This window comes from Theropithecus gelada, chromosome 6 (assembly GCF_003255815.1).
Source record: "Theropithecus gelada isolate Dixy chromosome 6, Tgel_1.0, whole genome shotgun sequence".
Lineage (NCBI taxonomy): Eukaryota > Metazoa > Chordata > Mammalia > Primates > Cercopithecidae > Theropithecus > Theropithecus gelada.
The window spans coordinates 14,347,807-14,368,152 of NC_037673.1; the positions used below are offsets into that span (position 1 = coordinate 14,347,807).

At 43.3% G+C, this 20,346-nt stretch overlaps 1 protein-coding gene across 1 annotated transcript in view; it reads left to right on the plus strand.

Moving 5' to 3' along the window:
* TRIO (trio Rho guanine nucleotide exchange factor) overlaps nt 1-20,346 on the plus strand; it is a 366,882-nt gene that overhangs the window by 183,649 nt on the left and 162,887 nt on the right. The window contains exons 10-11 of the mRNA XM_025387077.1: nt 6,513-6,635; nt 12,214-12,405. Of these exons, the coding sequence (XP_025242862.1) occupies nt 6,513-6,635; nt 12,214-12,405 (315 nt within the window). The remainder of the gene's footprint in view (nt 1-6,512; nt 6,636-12,213; nt 12,406-20,346) is intronic.

A 20,346-nucleotide genomic window follows, 5' to 3' on the forward strand; every position in this document is an offset into this window, starting at 1 on the left:
GGAAAGATTTCACAAGTGTGTCTTTAAAATGTTACTTAGACCAGGTATATTGACTCAGGATCACTTGGTAATCTGAGTAATCTACCCACAGTGGCTGCAGTTGACAGATGATTGTCCGTTTTCTCTGTGTGCATTTTGGATCCAGAATTACCTGTAAAAACAGACTAGCTTATGTTCTTGGTTGCTTTATGTCAGATGTATTATGTAGTTTTTCAAGTAGCAATTCTAGAGATGGAACTCTAGTTTTAGAAATATTTTAAAGGTTTTCAGACAGTATTTACAAACTGAAGTGGAATGTAGTGAGCTTGGAGTTGAGAAGACCTCCATTTGAATATCTTTCCTTGGGCAGGTTACTTACCCGAGCCTCAGTTTCTTGCTTAATAGAAATAATGATAAAAGTCTGCTCTCTTTTTATTTGTAGCCTTTATTTGTGATTGAGAATTCAGAATTTCTCAAAGATTAGAAAAGTAACACAGTGTATAATACTAACACTTCTAGTGGCATCTGGACAGCCCCCCATAATCAAATGCGTGGCTATTTCTATAGCTGAATCTTCAAGGACTTGCACTTATTAAGGACTCAGTAAAGACTATAAGTACCCTCAGGTTAGGTTTTATTGACAGATGAATTTTTAGAACCAAGTTTTGAAAAAATACTTGGAATTTCAGAGCTTTCTGTGGTTGAGATCATGGACCTGTATTGCCCTCCCAAGCAGAGTATGGAACAGTCATTCAGTAAATGGAGCTGATGACAATGACACGATGCATGACGATGACAGAAAACTATTCTAGGAAGTATTTGCAATAAACATCTCTGCATTTTAAAGGAAAAATATCATTTACGTTGGTTTTCACATTGTATGTTGCTGTGAGGTAGGCTTTGAAGTACTCTCCTATTTGATGAGAGTTTAGTATGTGTTTCTCAGTCGGTGTTGCTATAAAGGAATACCTGAGGCTGGGTCATTTCTAAAGAAAACAGGTTTATTTGGCTCACGGTTCTGCAGACTGTACAAGAAGCATGGCACCAGCATGTGCTTCCGGGGAGGCCTCAGGCTGCTTCCACTCAGCGTGGAACGCACAGGGGAGCCGGAGCTGCATGTGCAGAACACATGGAGAGAGAGAAGCAAGAGAAAGAGGAGGGAGGTGCTGGGCTCTTTTCAACAATGAGCTCTTGCGGGAACTAAGAGTTAGAACTCACTCCCTCCCTTGAGGTGGTACCAGGCCACTGATGAGGGATCTGCCCCCATGACTGGAACACCTCCCACTAGGCCCCACTTCTGACACTGGATATCATATTGCAATGTGGGACTTGGTGGGGCCAAACAAACCATAGCAGAGAGAAAGAGAGAGATAAATTTTTAAACAAATTTTTAAATAGTAATTACTTAGAAATGGGAATCCATAAATACTCTACAAGTCCACAAATACTGAGTATTAGATAGTAGGGACCTACTACAGAAAATAATTTTACAGATAGGTGATACAGGATGGCCAGAACTCTGCAGCGGGACTCAGGGGAAGCATGGCCTGTGGCCGGTTCCTGTTGCATCTAATCAAGGATTGGTAACTGTTTGCAGATTTACCCTAACTCAGTTTTGCTGAGCATTGTGACAGCGTCATTTCCTGAGAGGTTACTTACCCAATAGTCTGAACCATTCTGCAACAAAAGTGGAGGAGCTCTTTCCTTTCTCATCTCACCTGTATGTCAAGGCAAAGGCAGTGTAGACAGGAGGATGAGCCCTAAGGCAGGCATCCTGGCTTCCAGTGCACACTCGGGCTTTCCCATAAAGTCATGGAGGGCCCTGCCTGTGTCTTCGCCTGTAAGAGGATGGGGTTGTCCCACCCGTGGCTCACTGTGAGGATGGATGGCTCAACACACGCACAGCCTTAGGTCAGGGGCTGCTTCCACGCAGGTGCTCAGATGGCGAGATGATTGCCAGTCAGATGATCATAATCATACCACCATCACGTTCAGTCTTGCAATTAGGGCCTTGGTTTCCTTTTCATTAGAAACAGGGAGTTAAGCTAAACATTCTGAACAGCTTTCCGCCTTCTGACATTCGACTTAGGTGCTGAGCGATGGTATCTGTTTCAAGTGTGGGTGGTCCACTTTGGAACAGCCATGACCTTGGGACTGTCATTTTGTCCATTAGAGGGCACTGGTGTACTGAGGAATGAGCCCACACCACACCCTGTAAACAGAGAGGAAGGTGGTGGTGGTCTCCAGCTTTGCTCTTCTGCTTCTGTGCAGAGTAGCCATGGGAAGGGATCAGCTTTTGTCTTTTTCATCTGGAAGGGAAGCAGCAAGCCCCAGGCCAACCTTATTAATGGAGTTGAGGCCACAGAGTAAATAGATGACAGCACTGTCTGGGAAGGGGACGGAGGTATAGCTGGCTGGACTGGATAGATAAAGGCCTGTAATTTGCTTATCTTTGTATGTTTTAAATAGAAAGATTTCATAAGCGTGTCTTTAAAATGTTACTTAGACCAGGTATATTGACTCAGGATCACTTGGTAATCTGAGTAATCTACCCATACTTAGAATCAACAGCCTCATGGGGAGTTTGGTTTTGAATATTAGCTGGGTTTCCTAGCTGTCTGCAATTATTTTAATAAAGTGGAAATTATTGTTGGAATTTATACATATTCCTTTGAATTATTTTCATGTTTATTGGAAATACAATTTCACCTGGTATTTATATTTCTGTCCGAAGAAATCACTGATAAAAGAAAAATGCCCATTATAATCCTAAGTGGTTGGTTTATAGCAGCTTTTATTTCCAACTTAAAACTTCCTAAAATACTTGGAAACAGATTTCTTTCTTTTTTATATTTTTGTTGTTGTTGTTGTTGAGACGGAGTTTCACTCTTGTCGCCCAGGCTGGAGTACAATGGCACGATCTTGGCTCACCGCAACCTCTGCCTCTCAGGTTCAAGCGATTCTCCTGCCTCAGCCTCCCAAGTAACTGGGATTACAGGTGCGCACCACCACGCCCGGCTAATTTTGTATTTTTAGTAGAGATAGGGTTTCACCATGTTGGCCAGGCTGATCTCAAACTCCTGACCTCAGGTGATCTGCCCACCTTGGCCTCCCAAAGTGCTGGGATTACAGGTGTGAGCCACTGTGCCTGGCCAGAAACAAATTTCTATTAATTTTAAAATACTGTATTTTGCTTCCTCTAGCCCTTTCTACCAAATAATGTTTATCTTTTATTTTTTGAAATTGTGCCCTTATTTCAAGTCTCTGTGGACTTTCCAGCAATCATCAGATTTGCTGCTTACTGGTGACTTAATTTTTCTCTTTACATAAGTTGAATAATATACAGAATATACTATATAGTTTTTAAAAAGTCTCCTTAGCCCTCCTGTAGATCTTACAGGCAGGTGAACTGTAGCAGAGGTGTCACTTCTGTACCTCTACATTCTTTTCAAGCTAGAAATATTTGATACTTCTCTTTTGCATGGTTTGGCCTCATGCCCAGAAGCACATTCCATTAAATGTATCCATTCCCAAGGCTGAGAGGTCCAGAAGTTGTCCTTGAGACGTTTCTTTAGCAGTGGAATGGACCTGTGTTTTATAATATAATAGACTGTGGGACGAACAACTCAGCAGCTCTTTGTCTGCCTCGAAATCAGGTGGCGAGTGTAGCAATGCCTTATAGGACTCTTTTTTTAATCCCAAGAAAAAAAAAATGTACTAAATACATGAGTTAAAATGATATACTCAATACACTAGTTAAAGTAATGCGCTCAATCCACGAGTTAAAGTGCGCCCTGGTACACTAGTTAAAACAATGCGGTCAATACATGAGTTAAAGTAATGTGCACTCAATACATTAAAACAATGCGCTAGTTAAAACAATGCGCTAATTAAAACAATGAGCTCAATATGCTGATTAAAACAATGTGCTCAATACACTAGTTAAAACAATGCACTCAATACTCTAGTTAAAACAATGCACTCAATACACTAGTTAATGCGCTCAATACACAAGTTAAAACAATGAACTGAATACATGAGTTAAAGTAATGCACACTCAATGGGCTAGTTAAAACAGTGCACCCATTGTGCTAGTTAAAACAATGTGTGCAATACACTAGTTGATGGCTCAATACACAGGTTAAAACAATGATCTGAATACACGAGTTAAAGTGATGCACCCTCAATGCGCTAGTTAAAACAATGCACCCGTTGTGCTAGTTAAAACAGTGTGCTCAATACACTAGTTAATGCGCTCAATACATGAGGTAAAACAACGAGCTGAATACACAAGTTAAAACAATGCACTCAATACTCTAGTTAAAATAATATGCTAAATACATTAGTTAAGATGGAATATGTGCAGCCTGTGCCATCAGGAGCTTGAAATGAGATGGAAGCTTGCCATGAGTTCTGGTTATAGGCAGGGATGCCGTTTGCCACACTGGCATTAAGATGTTTGACATAGAGGTCATCGAATGCTCACCGCTACCCGTCATTATCACCACTGGACAGGTAAGGAACCTGAAGCTGAGAAGGAATAAGGAACTTGCCCAAGAGCACACAGCTAAATTCTGTGTCTCTGTACAGGGGGGCTGGAAATGAGACCAGACTCTGCCTCCACCCCCACCCCACACCTCCCACACTTCTGATCTCAGTGCCTGCCAGTTCTACAAGGGTCTGTACAGAGGACCTCGAGAGGTTTGTTAAGGTCTGCAATTTACCTGTAATACTAACTTTGCTAGACCTTGAGCAGAAAGGACCCTCTGCCAGGCCCTTAGGTGTGAAGGTCAGTGGTTTGGAGCAATGAAGAACATGTCAGGCTCTGATCCTCACCAGCTGCTGCTTTTTTTCCCTCTATATCTATGAACATAGCTGATCTCTCCACAGTACAGTTGATCAAGGGCAGGGAACCACAAGCTAAGCCCCCTTTATTTTGCCACTAGCAGAGCCTTGGCTGGTTGGCTTCCCAGATTGCCCTCTAGACCACTGTCTTTGCTGCGTGTGCCCATTTGTTCTTTAGTCCAAGGTGATTTCGATCTGCATCATCTGAATGTTTGTGTCCTGCCAAATTCATGTTGAAATATACTCCAGAAGAGTTGGGGCTTCCGGGAGGGAATTAGGCCATGAGGGCCTCACCCTTGTGAACAGCATTAGTGCCCTTATGAAAGAAGCCTGAGAGAGCTCGTTTGCCCCTTCCTCCATGTGAGGACACACAGAAGGTGCCTTCAGTGAGGAACAAGCCCTCACCAGTCACTGAGTCTCCTGGCTCCTTGATCGTGGAGTTCATAGTCTCCAGACTATGAAACCCTACATTTCTGTTGTTTATAAATTACTCAGTCTAAGGTATTTTGTTAGAGCAGACTGAATGGACAAAGGCAGCACCAGAGTTACAACATGCAAGGTATGAGTGAGCCTTCACTACCATTGCTGTGTATTAACAAATATGTTTCAATATTTAAATCTTTTAAAGTTTTTAGTTTTTAGCTAAAGACATCACTGACTTAGTTTTTTGCTAGTTATCTCCTATCCATCAAAGAGGACAAAGTGGGCATTTGATGTAGCGTAAATACAGTTGTTCCTCAGTGTCTGTATGACCGCCCACAGATACCAAAATCTATGCATGCCTAAGTCCTGCATTTGGCCCTCTGTATGTGTGGGCTTCACATTCTGCAAATACTGTAGTTTCAGTCCACATTTGGTTGTAGATGCAGAACCTTTCTGTACGGAAAGCTGACTGTACTTATTTTTTAAAACCACATAAAAGTGGACCTGTGTATTTCCAACCCGTATTGTTCACGGCTCAACTCTTGTTTGTTAGATATTGTCAGCATTTTGTGACTTAAGTATGAGACCCAATGAACTACTCATTTCCATCTACGAACTTTAAAACATTAGATTGTACTGCTTTGCTTTTACTTTTTCTTTAGTGTGGTGGATTTCACCTAGCAAGAACTTTCAAGTAATTAAATTCATGAAATGCTTAGCTTTTGCAGCATCTTAAAGAATAAATTATCCAAGCTCAAGACTGAAGCATGTAAGCGTTAGGTTTTACTTACTGTGTTTTGAGTCTTCTAAAGAAGAGATGGAAAAAAAATGACTCTAGTTAAACTTGAATTGCCTTAGTAGTGTAGCTTTAAGCCTTGTAAAATTGCTAAGTTAAATTGGCCCTGTGTGACTTCCTAATCGCTGTCTTATACAAAACCCAGTCAGTTTGGTAGCTCAGTGGTGCATAGATAAGTTGAGATTTAATTTAATCATTTTGCATGCAACGTTTATAGATAGAAAGATTTACACTTTTAATGTAAGAGATGATTAAAGTCCTGGTGGGAAAGCTGATGTAATTATCAGCTTGTAATTATCAAGTGTGTTAAATAAGTATCCAATTACTTCTTCCCAGTTTTTTTTTTTCTCATTTGCTTCTTGTTTCTTACAGAGCTTTGACAACAGAAGGGGTCTTCATTGGACAACCTTAAACATTGAACATGGCAGGACATTGTTTTTATGGCATTTGTACCTGTATTTCATTGTAGGTGCTAGACTGGATCGAGAACCACGGAGAAGCATTTCTGAGCAAACATACAGGTGTGGGTAAATCTCTTCATCGAGCCAGAGCATTGCAGAAACGTCATGAAGATTTTGAAGAAGTGGCACAGGTACAACAACGGCTTCCATTATTTTATCCCGTAAATACCCGTGCGGTTGATTTTGGATTACAGTTTTAACCACATTTGAGATAAGTTAGCATTAGCGCGACGCGTTTGACACCTCAGATGAGGTCAATGCTCCGATTTCAGAGTGAAATTGTCATTGCCTTGGCAGAAACATGATTTGGTCAGTTGACCCTTTCTAAAATGTGATGTTCTTGGAACAGTAATGTGGCTTGGGTGTTTTTGTCTTGTTTATTATACCAGTGTCTTTTGACTACTTCATGAAATTCTAATTTATAGTCAGGAAATAACAGTTCCTTTTGTGTTTCTGTAATAGTAGGCTAAGCCTTACTTGTCCTGTTTGCATTGCTTTAAGTGTGTGTGCTTAGGAAACAGGAGCTGGGAGTCCAGTGTGTTCCGAATGTGGGGTTTGAGCACTGGCCGTGTGACTTTGGACGAGTCGCTTAACCTTTCTGCGGGTAACTTTCTGATCTGAAAAATAGACCCAGTAATTTATTTAATAAGATATTTCTTATAGTCAACTTCTTTAAACTAGTGAGTTGTGGCTTGATGAAGTAACACAGCAGAGATTCACAAAGGAAGTGGTGAAAGGTTACGGTTGAATTCATTTAAAAATGTCCTCAATGTAGATTTATTATATGGAACAATTCTGGTGTTCTGAGAAGGAGGAACCCAGAATTTGAACCTCATGTTTACGTGGTGGAAGCGAGTCATACAGTGTAACTTCTGCAGACGCAAGACCTAGCTGCAGGGGCCCTGGGCTTCAGAGTCTGTTTTAGACACGGCTGCAGTCACCTCAGGAAGCTCTTGGATCCATTTTGCATGCAGTTTTGCAGAGTCAAGAACTGCCTCGTGACTAATTTGAAGGTCCATTCCTTAATTTTGTACAGTGATTGTGAGTAGCTCTATCCTGTTGAATGAATCCATGCTAATTGATGTGTATGTGTGGTGTGAAGAGCCATCGTGCATTTTCATAGGCGAGTGTAAAAAAAGAAATAAACAATACTTTTCATGCGAAGCTTTTTGCAAATGACTGTCAGAAAAGGAAGATACTCTTTCATGTTAATATTCCTTTTTTAGATTTAAAAAGTTATGATTAAAACAGCCAGTAAAGCCCAGAAAACTCAGGTTCAAGGAAGCATCTGGTGTTGAGAGCACCGAAGATTTCTTTACTATCCTTCGTAAATCTTTGGCTTGGCGTCCTTCCTAAGTACCTGCCGTGTGAGTTCCTAAACCACCCTCGCTCTTTTCTGCTTATCCCCCTAGATTCCAATTACCTTCCAGAGAGGTAACCTGTCACAAACTTACTATCCAGGAAGCCATTTCTGTCAACAGCTTTTCGTATGTGCCGCGTAATTATCTTGTCTTCCCGGATGAAAGAGTGGGTCATTTAGGAAAGCAGGAGACCTTGAGTTCATTCTCGATTTTTAGAAGAAAAGCAAACCAGTGACTCCCTGGTCATTACTTAACTCATTCATCTTTTGCAAGGAGGGTAACTGCCTCCATAACACGTGGACATACAGAATGTCCCCACATGTGTAGCAGGCTCTAAATTCTGATTCATGACAGCCGTTAGAGCATGCATATGTACAAAATAGGCTGTTGTTTTGCAGTAAGTTCGGTTTCTAATATAAGATGTATTGTTTCTAATCTTTCAAAATAAATGACTAGTGGAGAATTCAGGGTAAATTATTTGCTATCAAGCATTTGCTTTAGATTGGTGATATTTACAGGGTACTAAATCTTCTCATCTGCTTATTTTTCCTTATTAAAAATACTTCTAAAATTTACCAATATGATTCCACTGCTTTCTGATTGCAAGACAGTGGAAAACTTCATCTCTTGGAGCCTCGGTTTTCCTTGCTGTAAAGTGATGCCTGACACCTACCTTCACCGAGTCGCTGTGATGAGAATGCATGTAGAAATGCCTGACGCTCAGCAGGCGCTGCTGGTGCTGTCTTTGTCCAGAACAGTACGATCATTCAGATTATTCAGATCTTTTGGTGAATACTAGCCTTGTGTTTACATTTCGGGACAAGAGCCACTAGAAGGCCAATGCGCCTGCCACTTTGCTCTTCCTGCAGTCTTCAGCTGCAGGACCAGTTCTTACTAGAGATGGCCAGAGGCTGTATTTGGAATCCAGTGGAAAATAATGAGACTTGGCTCTTCCTGCAATCCTCAGCGGCACTGAAAAGCAGCACCAGAGGATGTTGAAGTTGTATCACCCCCAGGCCACTTCACCTCGCTAAAACCCTCCCACTCCTACACCACACAGAAGTGTGTGTCTGGTCAAATGCTGAGAGACACAGTTGTCTGTGTTTTGCTGTGTCTGGAGAAATCCACAGCACTTCTTGGGTCCGCTGTTAGCATTTGTGGTGCTGCTGACTCTGTCCCGTGCACACGTTGCAGGGGCGGTGAGCTTGTCTCTTGGACGCTGTGTTTTCCCTTGACGGATGAAAAGACGATCCCTGGGAATTTGTGTGCCTTTTAGGTGATAATTTAAGTTACCTGGGGCTTTGAATTTGTACTGTAGATGTACTGGCCCATCATTCTTGTCATTACATTTCTGTATTAATAAAATACCTTGGAGGTTTTCAGTATGCAGACTTTGTTGTCTTTTAAACCAAGCAAATGTAATGAAAGTATTTAGGCCTCAAATGCTCATTTTCCTTCTTTTTCCTATCTCTTCTAAGATCCCAAAATCCCTTATTTTCCATTGAATTCTAAGTACAGCCTCTGGTCATCTTCAGTGAGAAACAGCCCTGCAGCCAAGGATTGCAGGAAGAGCAAGGTCTTGTGCACATTTGCCTTCTGGTGGCTCTTTTTAAGTCTCCTTGAGTCCTACCAAGTTCTGAAGAAAAAGAGGACACCAGTTAGGTCCCCACCCTGGCCTGGCCTTGCCTTATTCCCTTTAATCCCCATGGCAGGGATGACCCCCACACCACGGATCAGAAAACGGGTCCAGCGTGAGATGCCTCGGGAACAGGATAGTAGGGATTGGACAGGAGAAGCCCAGTCTCTCAGACTCTCAAACGCTCTCTGACCTGATATCCTCCCCACTTTAGTCCAGTGTCTCAGTTTCTCTCCTTGTGTGAGAAACTGCGGCTTAGGTGCCGGTTGTTTTAACAATCCCAGCTCTGCCAACTGACTTGGTGGACAAGTTACTGCAACCCTCTGTGCCTCGGTTTCCTCGCCTGTGAAATGGGAATCAGGTAGTATCCATGTCCTGCCACTTTTGTGAGGCACAGTGTTAAGTACCAAAATGGTAGCATTTCTGATGAGTATGGTTGATGTTAGCACAAGGAAATCTCTGTTCTCCGGTTGCAGAAGGACCCAGGGAAGGTCTCATTCCCAGGAAAACCTGGCTGGCGGTTTCAGAGGCATGAGTGCTGACGCACGCCCCACCAGCCCTGGCGCCTTTTGTGCTGCCTTATGTTCTTCAAGCACAAGATGAAAAGGGAAATAAATGATGGCTGTTTCATGCCTCACATCATGCACTTGTTTCTTTGGGACATTTTAAAAAATATCGTTACCTGTTGGAACAGAGGTGGGAAGGCTTTCAGAAATGTAATACTTGGCTGTTGGGAGGCTCTGTCATCTTTAGATCCACTTATCAAATATGAGAAGTTCACAATGCCGAAGCTGTAGTGGTGATCGTAGGAAAACAGGATTCAGCTCTTTAGAAATGTGTGTCTATGGCACTCTGGGTTCTCTGTACAGCTTGCTACACTGTTAGCTTCATTCAGCATGGAGGCCCTGTTGTGCCCATGATAGAGATGCAGACACAGGGACTCCAAGGGGATGCTCAGCTGGGAGTAAGCAGGGATTTCCAAGTCGTTTTCCCTGGAAGGAAGCCACCTGCAGGTGCGGCCTCTGATGGTCAGAGAACCTTTGTAGGCAAGAGCGCATGCAGACCCTCCACAGCAGAGCCCTTGGTGCTCACAGCTGACCACGGTCACAGGGGTGCCCACTCTTGTGCCCAGAGGCCCGGGTGCCAGCCATAGGAGGGGAGGGCCTGGATGAGAGAAGCCCTGGAAAGCAGTCAGGAATTGTTCCATAGGTGAAAGTTGTTTTTTAGATCTGTCTCCTGTGTGTGTACACATGCACATTCACATCTGTCTGTTAAAAACCATGTATTCACACAAATAACTCCAATTCCAGCCCCATGCCAAGTTCACTCAAATTTTCTCCTTTTCTATCTTGATAACTCCCTTTTCTCAAATGGAGACACCCGGCTCCCATTATCCCTCAGGTATTGGCTTACTTGCGTCATTCCATTCTGCTGATGGAACCAGTCTCCCAACTGGGAATCCCTCACATCCTGCTCAGACTCTCACCCATGAGGCGCCTTCCCTGTGCACCTTACGTCTCTGAGAAGGATACGGATTCACCTTGTTTCTCAAGGGAAACCAAAAGCTCACTTTCTGGGCCTTCTTAGAAGGCCTGAGCTCTGTTCCTTTCCTGCCTTCACATTCTCCAGCCTTTCCCAGGGCTCCCCTCCACCGGCGGACCCCTCTGCAGTAGCTTTCTTTAACAGCATCACGGCTCTCACATGCCTTGCTGTTGGGGAACCCACTTACAGCCTCAGATTATGAGGAATTAAAGTGATTTCTGGAGTATTTTAGACATGTATTTACACTTTGAGCTCTTTAAAACTCTGGCTACTTTAGAGCCATTATAGTTATAATTTCCTTTTTCTCAAAACATGTGGCCAGGCAAAGTGGTTCACGCCTGTAATCCCAGTACTTTGGGAGGCCAAGGCAAGAGGATTAGTTGAGCCCAGGAGTTCGAGACCAGTCTGAGCCACATTGCAAATTCCCGTCTCTCCTAAAAATACAACATTTAGCTGGGCATGGTAGCGCGTGTCTGTGGTTCCAGCTACTTGGAAGGCTAAGGTGGGAGGATTGCTTGAGCCCAGGAGGTCAGGGCTACAGTGAGCTGTGATCACACCACTGTACTGCAGCCTGGGCTACAGAGCGAGACTGTCATGCAAGCTGGAAAACAAAACAGAAAAATAAAAAATATATAGCCTTAAGTAGAAGGAAGATGAGCACAGAATTACCAACAAGTAGAAATGTGTGAAAAGGGACAGCAACTTATGTTTGTTTGGAATTTAACCTTTAACTTGTACTTCGAGAATTATCATAAAGCATTGTATCATATGGAAAGACACAGGCTGGAACATCTCTGCTTGGTGATAAAACTGGAAGAAAAAGCGAAGCAGGCATTTGTTGCTGGGGGCCATCTCCTGGCTCCACCTTGGCAAAAATCTGAAAGCTCTGAGCCCCCAGACAGACAGCAATTGCCTGCAGATAGTCCATCGCTACCTTCAATACAAGGGTTTTGCCATGGGGTTCAAAGTTGAACAATCTAAAACAACCGTGGGAAAGGAATTCTGCGTAGAATTCCTGAAACCATCTCTCCCCATCATATTTTTCTGTTTGATTCATGTAAGCGATCAGAAATACCACACATTGACTGTGTTGCTATGTATTACGGCGCCCAGCCTGGCCGGTTTGCTTTTCATTTACCTTCTGTTTCTCTGGGCTGTTCTCTTGTGCAGAACACATACACCAATGCAGATAAATTACTAGAAGCAGCAGAACAGCTGGCTCAGACTGGGGAATGTGACCCCGAAGAGATTTATCAGGCTGCTCATCAGCTGGAGGACCGGATTCAAGATTTCGTTCGGCGTGTTGAGCAGCGAAAGATCCTACTGGACATGTCCGTGTCCTTTCACACCCACGTGAAAGAGGTAAGGCGCCTGGAGACCAAAATATAATCTGGGTCTGAAAGAGTCTTTACCTCTTTGGGAGGAACCTGAGTTTGGTCATAATGTGAGAAAGTGGACAAAGGTGGCAAGTTGTAAGATGCAGCCCATTAATGCTGAGTGTGTCTGTGTGGACAGGGAAGAGCTGGGCTTGTGCTGGCCTTCCTTGTTGTATGGGGGCATGGCTGCCTTTGCTGGGGCTGCCCGTAAAGAGAATACCCATGAGGGTTGGGAGAGACAGAGAATGTCTATTTCCATAAGTAGGGGACCTGCGCGTTGTTGGTCAGAGCTGTTGGGTTTCCTTCCTGGGTGTGAACCTGTCACATGGTACCATCACGAGTGCCTCTGGATTTTACGAGACTTCTCTCAGATGCTAGTAAACTGAGTGTTACCTAATATTGAGTTTAAATATGCCAGAGCCAACCTGGTACAAATAAAGCTAATGTCATAGGCATGCACCTGTTAATCAGCTCATCTCATGATAAGAAATAATGTTATTTGGTGTGTGAAAAATAGGTATTAATTATACCTCGCATATAGATGTTATTCTTGGTAGAAATCATATAAAGTTACATGAAGGAAACTACTATGTAGCTTTTGAGGAAAAAAGAATTTAAAATAAAAGTTCATATTCAGGGTGACTACAAATTGAGTAGGGATGTCAACTTATCACACCTTACTTCTGTGTAAAAAAGAAAATTCCCTGTTTCACCGAGGACCTTCACAGAGGATCATAACGTATTCTGATGCAGCTCTTGATGGATGGGAAGTGAGGGACCCTTCTGGGCAGCTGGGGACTGCACATGGAAGCCTGTGGTCATAGGATGGGAAGAAGGATTTGGAAGAGGAGGACTACTGGGGAAAGAGGGGAGGTCGAGGCCTGGCTTGCCTCATTTCAAGGCATCAGCACTCGGAGACCCACCAGTTCCTTTAAAGGGGAACGTCTCTACCAGCTCTGAGATCTTGGGCAGTTAGTCCTCAGGCCATTTGTCACTGGAATGTTTGAACTGCAGGTTTCCCTCTGAAACCCTGTGAAACTGTGAAGGAGTGGAGGAGAGTACGCAGCAAACTGCTGGGACCCCTGGGGTTTGCGCTCAGTCCTGCCCCAGGCTGGCAGCTGGCGCTCTTGGTCCTTTCTGCCAGGGGGCTGGTGCTTCTTGGTCCTGAGATGGTCATCAGGATAGAAACTGGCACAGCTAGCTTCTTTTCCTGCTCGTCAGAATGCCATCACTCAAATTGCTCTTGAAAATACTTACAAAGAGGCTATTTTCTTCTGAGGAGATACATTAAGTGGACATTGTTCTGTGGCAGTTTCTAGTCATTGCTGCATGTGCCACTAGACTAAAGTTTTCCACTTGTCTTGAACCGAGTTTGTCTCTTGCTGTCCTCCAGCCTCTGCTGGCGCCTTGCCCCAGCCTCCCTGTGGCACTGCTACCAGAGTAATTTTTCTGAAATAGAAATTTGACTAGGCCATACCCCTGCTTTTAAACGATCAGTGATTCTTCTTGTATGTGGGGAGCAGCCTGATACCTCTGCGTCCTCACAACATAGACCACGTTTTTGCTTGCAGCCTGTCTTGTGCTGTGTCCTCCTCTTCCAGGGCCCCTCCCACTCAACACAGTATCCCTGGATTCAGGACTTTCCGGCACCTTTGAGACGAGGATGGGTGTAGTTAGCTGCTCTCCCCTGCACCTTCTACAGCTTCCTCCACATGCACCTGTTAACGGCATTTGTCATGCATGTGATTGTGTGTTACTTTACATGTTTTTACACCCTAGCTGAGAGGGAGGGAGAGGGTTAAAGTGATCTGTGTATGAAAACAGATTGTGGCATAGTTCACTAAGCCGTGACATCAACAGAACACGGGCCAGGAGCACAGCAGCCTGGATCCTTTTGAGGGCAGGGACCTGGGCAGGGGTGTCCAGTCTATAGGTTCCTCATTCAGGGCCCAGTGACCACAGTTGCCCTGGATGCCATAGATGCCATAAGGGAGAGGCAGGAAGAGTGCCAGGCAGCTGCAAGTGGCTGAGAGGCCAAATCGAGAGGAAGAAGTGGAGGGCAGAGGGCCTCGCATCTGTGGCACGTTCCAGAGCCAGGTGATTGGAGCTGATACTTGTGTGGCGTGCCTGGCCATATTCTGTAGCAGCTTAGCAGTCTGAGGTAAGGATCTCGCTTCCTTATAGGACAGAAGACTCTTGCCACCAAGCAGTATTTGTGATTTAAGTCACCTTTTCAATTTGGCAGTGGTTTTCAGAAACCAGACACTAAAGGATAACTGGAAGGAAAGTGCTTTTTCAAAAGCGGTTCTCTACAAATAATTTTTTTAAAAAATTAGCCGAGTGTGGTGGCACCTGTAGTCCCATCTTTTTGGGAGGCTGAGGCAGGAGGATCACTTGAGCTCAGAAGAAGGTTGCAATGAGCAGAGGTCACACCATTGCACTCCAGCCTGGGCGACAGAGCAAGACCCTGTCTCAAATACAGAAACAAAGCTCTTGTCCAGAGGCTTCGTTTGGGTTCATTGACTTTTGTAACAGCAGCATTTTTAAGGAAAAATCTTCTAATAAGAGCATCCACTTACAAGATGATGGAGTCCATATTGTCACTAGGTTTGGAAATTATTTAAAAGTAAAACTACATTTTGTTTTCATTGACTTACACAATAGGAACTGCTAGTATGTATGAGTTTGTAGACTATGGAGACCTTAAATCAGTTTTAAGGACTAAGTGGTTCACTTTTACGATTGCAGGATTTTTGGTGCAGTCTATGAAAGGTCATCTTCCTAGCAGAGAAACTGGCATGTTTTCCCCGGTCTGCTCCGTCTTACTGGCGTGCACCTCACGTAACATGGGACCAAGGAGGGATTGGGGCCAGTCAGGGAGTGCATAGCAGGACACACGTGTGCTCGTGTGATTGACATTCAGGGATGCTGCCCACGGGCTGGAATGCTGCCTGTTTCTTCCCCTCAGTGTGCCTGGACTTCATTTTTAGCCCCAGCCATTTTCTCAGTAGATTTGTCTTTCCCTGACCAGCCTGAGAATTGCCCTCAGTTCTTTCTCTGTGCTGTACGAAAGCCCTAAAACGCCCAAGAATCCTTGGTAGGTTCCATGCAGGAAAGAATGGTGTCTTCAGTCATTGTATTTTGAAGCTGGTTACTGAATGAAAACTAAGATAAGCTTAGAACAAGTTTAATTCGTTTAAAATGAAAAGCTAGATGGGCCAAGAAGAGGGAATCATGCTAATTTGCTAGGTGTTTGCATAAAGTCACTAAATGTATTTACATATCAGATGAACAAAAAATTGCTAAAAGAAGCACGTTATCTGAATCTGTTCTTCTTAAGCAGATCATACAATTAAAAATTACACAGAGGAAGATAGAAAAAGTAGCTTGTCTTGGCTGGGCACGGTGGCTCACGCCTGTAATCCCAGCACTTTGGGAGGCTGAGGCGGGTGGATCACGAGGTCAGGAGATTGAGACCATCCTGGCTAACACGGTGAAACCCCGTCTCTACTAAAAATACAAAAAAATTAGCCGGGCGTGGTGGCGGACACCTGTAGTCCCAGCTACTCAGGAGGCTGAGGCAGGAGAATGGCGTGAACCCAGGAGGCGGAGCTGGCAGTGCGCTGAGATCATGCCATTGCACTCCAGCCTGGGCGATGGAGCAAGACTCCGTCTCAAAAAAAAAAAAAAAAAAGTAGCTTCTCTTTTTTATTTAGGCAAATTCATGAAGCTTTTTAGAAATTGCCCGCCAAAGGCTCTCCTGACAGAAGTCAGAAGTTAGTTTTCCTCACTGCCAAGTGTTCCACAGTGGCTCTCCTCTTCACTTTTATCTGGAGTATAGTTGTCACCATCTCTTTTTGCAATAAATTCCTGGCCTTCTGATGAACAAGTAATACAAACATGAGGTCATAACAACTCACTTTAAAAAGGTACGAAGTCAAGGTGATGTTTACTGAGCGTTAGCTCAGGAATCTCTTTAAGAAACCCCTGGAAGACGGTGGCTGCTGGAAGTCTTGTTGAAGACCAAGCTCTTAGGCTCCAAAAACTAAGACCTCTGGACTCTGATTCTTTTACCCCAGAGGACAGAATAGACACTTGTTCCTGAGAAGAGAGAAAAGGGGACACATTTTACCTAGGGCACAAATATTTTCTACTTGGAGGTAGAATGCAGCGGGTGGTTGATAGAGATTTCGGCCTCAGTTTGCCCCTCAAGCCGGGATTTGGAAGTATTCCAGAACGCTGTTTTCTCTAAAAGGAATCTGGAGGTTCCTAGCCTCCTTTCAGAATGCTTGTAGCCTGATGCTTTGTTCTGTTTCTGTTTTGTTGTTTAAGTATTTGAAAGGAATGCTGATTGGCCTGACGTAAGTTTTGGTTTGATTTGCGGAGGATCTTTCTCCTCCTACACGTTGTGGTCCACTCTCAGTCCGCCTGCAGTATGCATTCCCTTCAGTCCTGTGTATGGCATTTATTCACGTCAGTTCGGTTGATAATGCTCCTGCTGTGTGTCCTTTGTTTGTTCTCCTTTCCTTTTGAATGCATTTTTCCCTGTTTATTTGTTCATTCACTCTTTTCACTCACTCATTCATTCCAAAGTGTCTCTCAAGGCAATGGTAATGTGCAAGGAGGTGATACCTAAATGAATGACCAAAAGAACATGCTTCTGCTTTTGTGTGTCTCCTACATTTTAGACTTTAAGTTCCTTGAAGCCCAGGACCATGTCTCACTTACCTTTGTGTTTCCACTAACTAGTCTGTCTCCTGGAATTGGCAGATACTCAGTGAAAGCCTGTGAAATAAGTGATGTCTATTTCTAGCACATTATTATGAGATTTAATGATAGATTTAGTGATTGAATGAGATTTCCATTTTCAAATACAGCAAAAGCATAACTATTTTTATTCATTCCTATTCATTCAACTTCATTCTCAAAATTGGGTCCTGAGTTAACTGATAATTACCTTGAAATGTGTGGGTTATTTGAGGCAACCAGGTGGTGACATTGAGCTGTCAGCCAGAGTTTGTTTCTGGAATTGATTCAGTGCCCTTGCATTGATTTTTGTTCTCAGAAGCCAAGGTTTCCCAGGAAAAATCATTCCCACTTGAATTGGGCTGTGATTCTTGCTGGGTTTAAGTAAAGGAAGCCTCTTGGTTCTGTTTCTGCAAACTTACACACTGAACTGGGACAAGTTTTTGTTTTGAGTAATGGCTGGGAAAAGAGGAACCTTTCATTTTATTCAGAAGTCAAAAACAAAGGCCTCCCAGCCACCTGGAGATGTTTTGTTACAGACACCAGCCTGGCTCTGTCTTTATGCCTAACACTTGAGCGTCTTTGTGCTGGGACCATTGCTCAGCTCTGCAAGGGGAGAAGAGGGAGAAAGCCAGAGCTGCCGGGCTTCTTGCTCTGGGGCTGGGGGAGGGTTCCTGTGAAGCAGGTGCGCTCTGGCTTCTTGGTGGGTGAGGCTCTTGGAGCTGCCTCTTCTCTGACCCTCAGGTCTTCACCAAGTTTGCTCCAGGAGTGTATTGAAAACATACCCAGTGCTCTCTCAAGCACCCACTGCTTAGAGGGCCCAGATTTCTTTTCCTTCTTTCCCTTGCGGAGCTGGAGCCTGCACCAGGCATCTGGTGTTTAAACTAAAACAGGAAAACTGGCTAAAGGTCCACAGTGCTCACTGTGTGGACTGGCTGCCCTCCGGTGGGTGCTCTGATGATCAGTGGTTCCAGTGGAGGGCCTGTCACTAAGCAGGCTTGACTTCCTCCTCGGGGGCTTTCCCAGGGGAGGTGTGGTTTTTTGCTCTGCGTGGAAATGACCCTCTGCAGCCACAGAACACAGTCGTTTTCTGAATTATCCCAGTCTCTTGTGTGCACTGGATTCCTCCAGATGACTTATGTCTTTTGTGCAAAGTTCTCTAAAATTTGACTCCCAGCTTCCAGGCCTTTCCTTTTGCCCTTCCTGGAAGTATTTTTGCTGATGAGTCATCTGTCTTTATTTTCTAAAATGATTTGTTTTTTGTTCCTTTCATTCCTGTTTCCACCCCACATATATACACACGCTTCTTAACTTAGAGGGTTATATCTCAATAAATCTATTGTTGAAAATGCACTAATACTGTCACAAAGATGAAAATTCACAGGTCGAACCATTGTAAGTCCATATGCTCCTCGACTTACATGTGTGATGGAGTTATGCCCAAATAAGTCCACCGTAAAGTTGAAAAATCAAAGTGAAACCATCTTAGGTTGAGGACCATTTGTTTGTACCTCCAAAGATGTCTATCTTTAAACATACTCCCTAGCTTTTCTTCTACTTTTTATTTTGAAGTAATTATAGAATCACAAAAAGTTGCCAAAAAAAAAAAAAAAAGAGAGAGAGAAATGGACAAGGAGGTCCTGTGCATCTTCACCAAGCCTCCCACAGCGGTAGCATCTTGTATAATCTCAGTACACAAGCAAACCAGGACACTGACTTTGCTGCAGAGCTTATTCACTTTCCACGAGGTTTAGATGTGTATGTGTGCCCGTGTGTATGTGTGTGTTTAGTCCTATGCATTTTTATCATGTATAGATTTGTGGAACTGCCATCACTTTCAAGATACAGAACCATACAGAATTTTCCCATAATCAGAGGGTTCCCAGTGCTGGCTTCCTTCAGCCGTATCTAACCCCTGCTCCATCTCTAACCCCTGGCAACCACTTACCTGTTCTTCTCTGCTTCTATTATTTTGTTATTTCTAAAATGTTACATAAGTCATGCAGCATGTAACTTATTGAGGTGGCTTTCTTTTTTTTTTTTTTTTTTTAACTCAGCATAGTTTCTTTGATACACCCACTTTGTTGCATGTATCAGTAGTTCCTTCCTCTTTATTGCTGAGTAGTATTTCATGGTCTGGATATATCACAATTTATTTAACTATTTGTCCATTGGGGACATTTGAGTTATTTTCAGGCTTTGGCTGTTACAGGGAAATATACGGAAATTGTGAACAATCCTGTCTGGGTGTTTGCGTGAACATGGTTTTCATTTCTTTGGGGTAAATGCCCAGGAGTGCATTTGTTGGGTCCTTTGTAGCCACATGTTTAGTTTTTAAAAGATGCTGCCAAACTGTTTTCCAGAGTGAGTGTACCATGGTACGATACCACCAGAAATGTACAAGTGATCTTCAGCTTTTCAGCATCTCACAAGTCCGGGATTGCTTCAAGTTTGTCAGTGAGAATGGTTAAAATCCAACATGTGATATTTTAGAGTAGAAAGTTTGACGTATATGATCATGCCTCAGTAATTTTTGTTTAATATTGAATTATTTAGCTGCACTCTTCAGTGCATTAAACTCTCTCTATATGCTCTTAAACATTTGGTTTATTTTATTTTTCTGACATGGGTACAAATGAGTAATTAAATATGTCCACCAGCCAGTGAAAGCAAGAGGAAACTAACAGCCTAGAACTGTCGACTGCATCATCAGCCCCTGTGTGACTGAGCATTAGATTTGACTTTGGCATCACTTGCCAGCTACTGGCATAGCATTATGTCTTTACATAGACTGCAGTATCTAGTGTTGCGTACTGATTTTAAAAAACAGGTGGTCTTCCCATTGGTGGGAATATCCAAAAAAATAGATCTAGTCAGTTTTGTCTTTCTATAAAAATATAATCTTTATTGAAATAGTTGAGAAAATATAGTATAACAAACATACCCCCTAAATTTGCCGAGTGATCTGGGATAAGTTACTGTGTAGTACCTCAACTTCCTTAGCTACAATATAGGAATAATACAGTTTCTAAGGGATGTGAGACAAATTACACATAGAAAGCACCTCAGAATGCTTTTCTTAGAGTAGCTGCTGGTCAGTGTTCTTTTTTCCTGTCTCAACCCTGATTGTAACTTGTCGATATAGATAAAATAATACAGACTTTAAAGTAAGGGGCAAAGA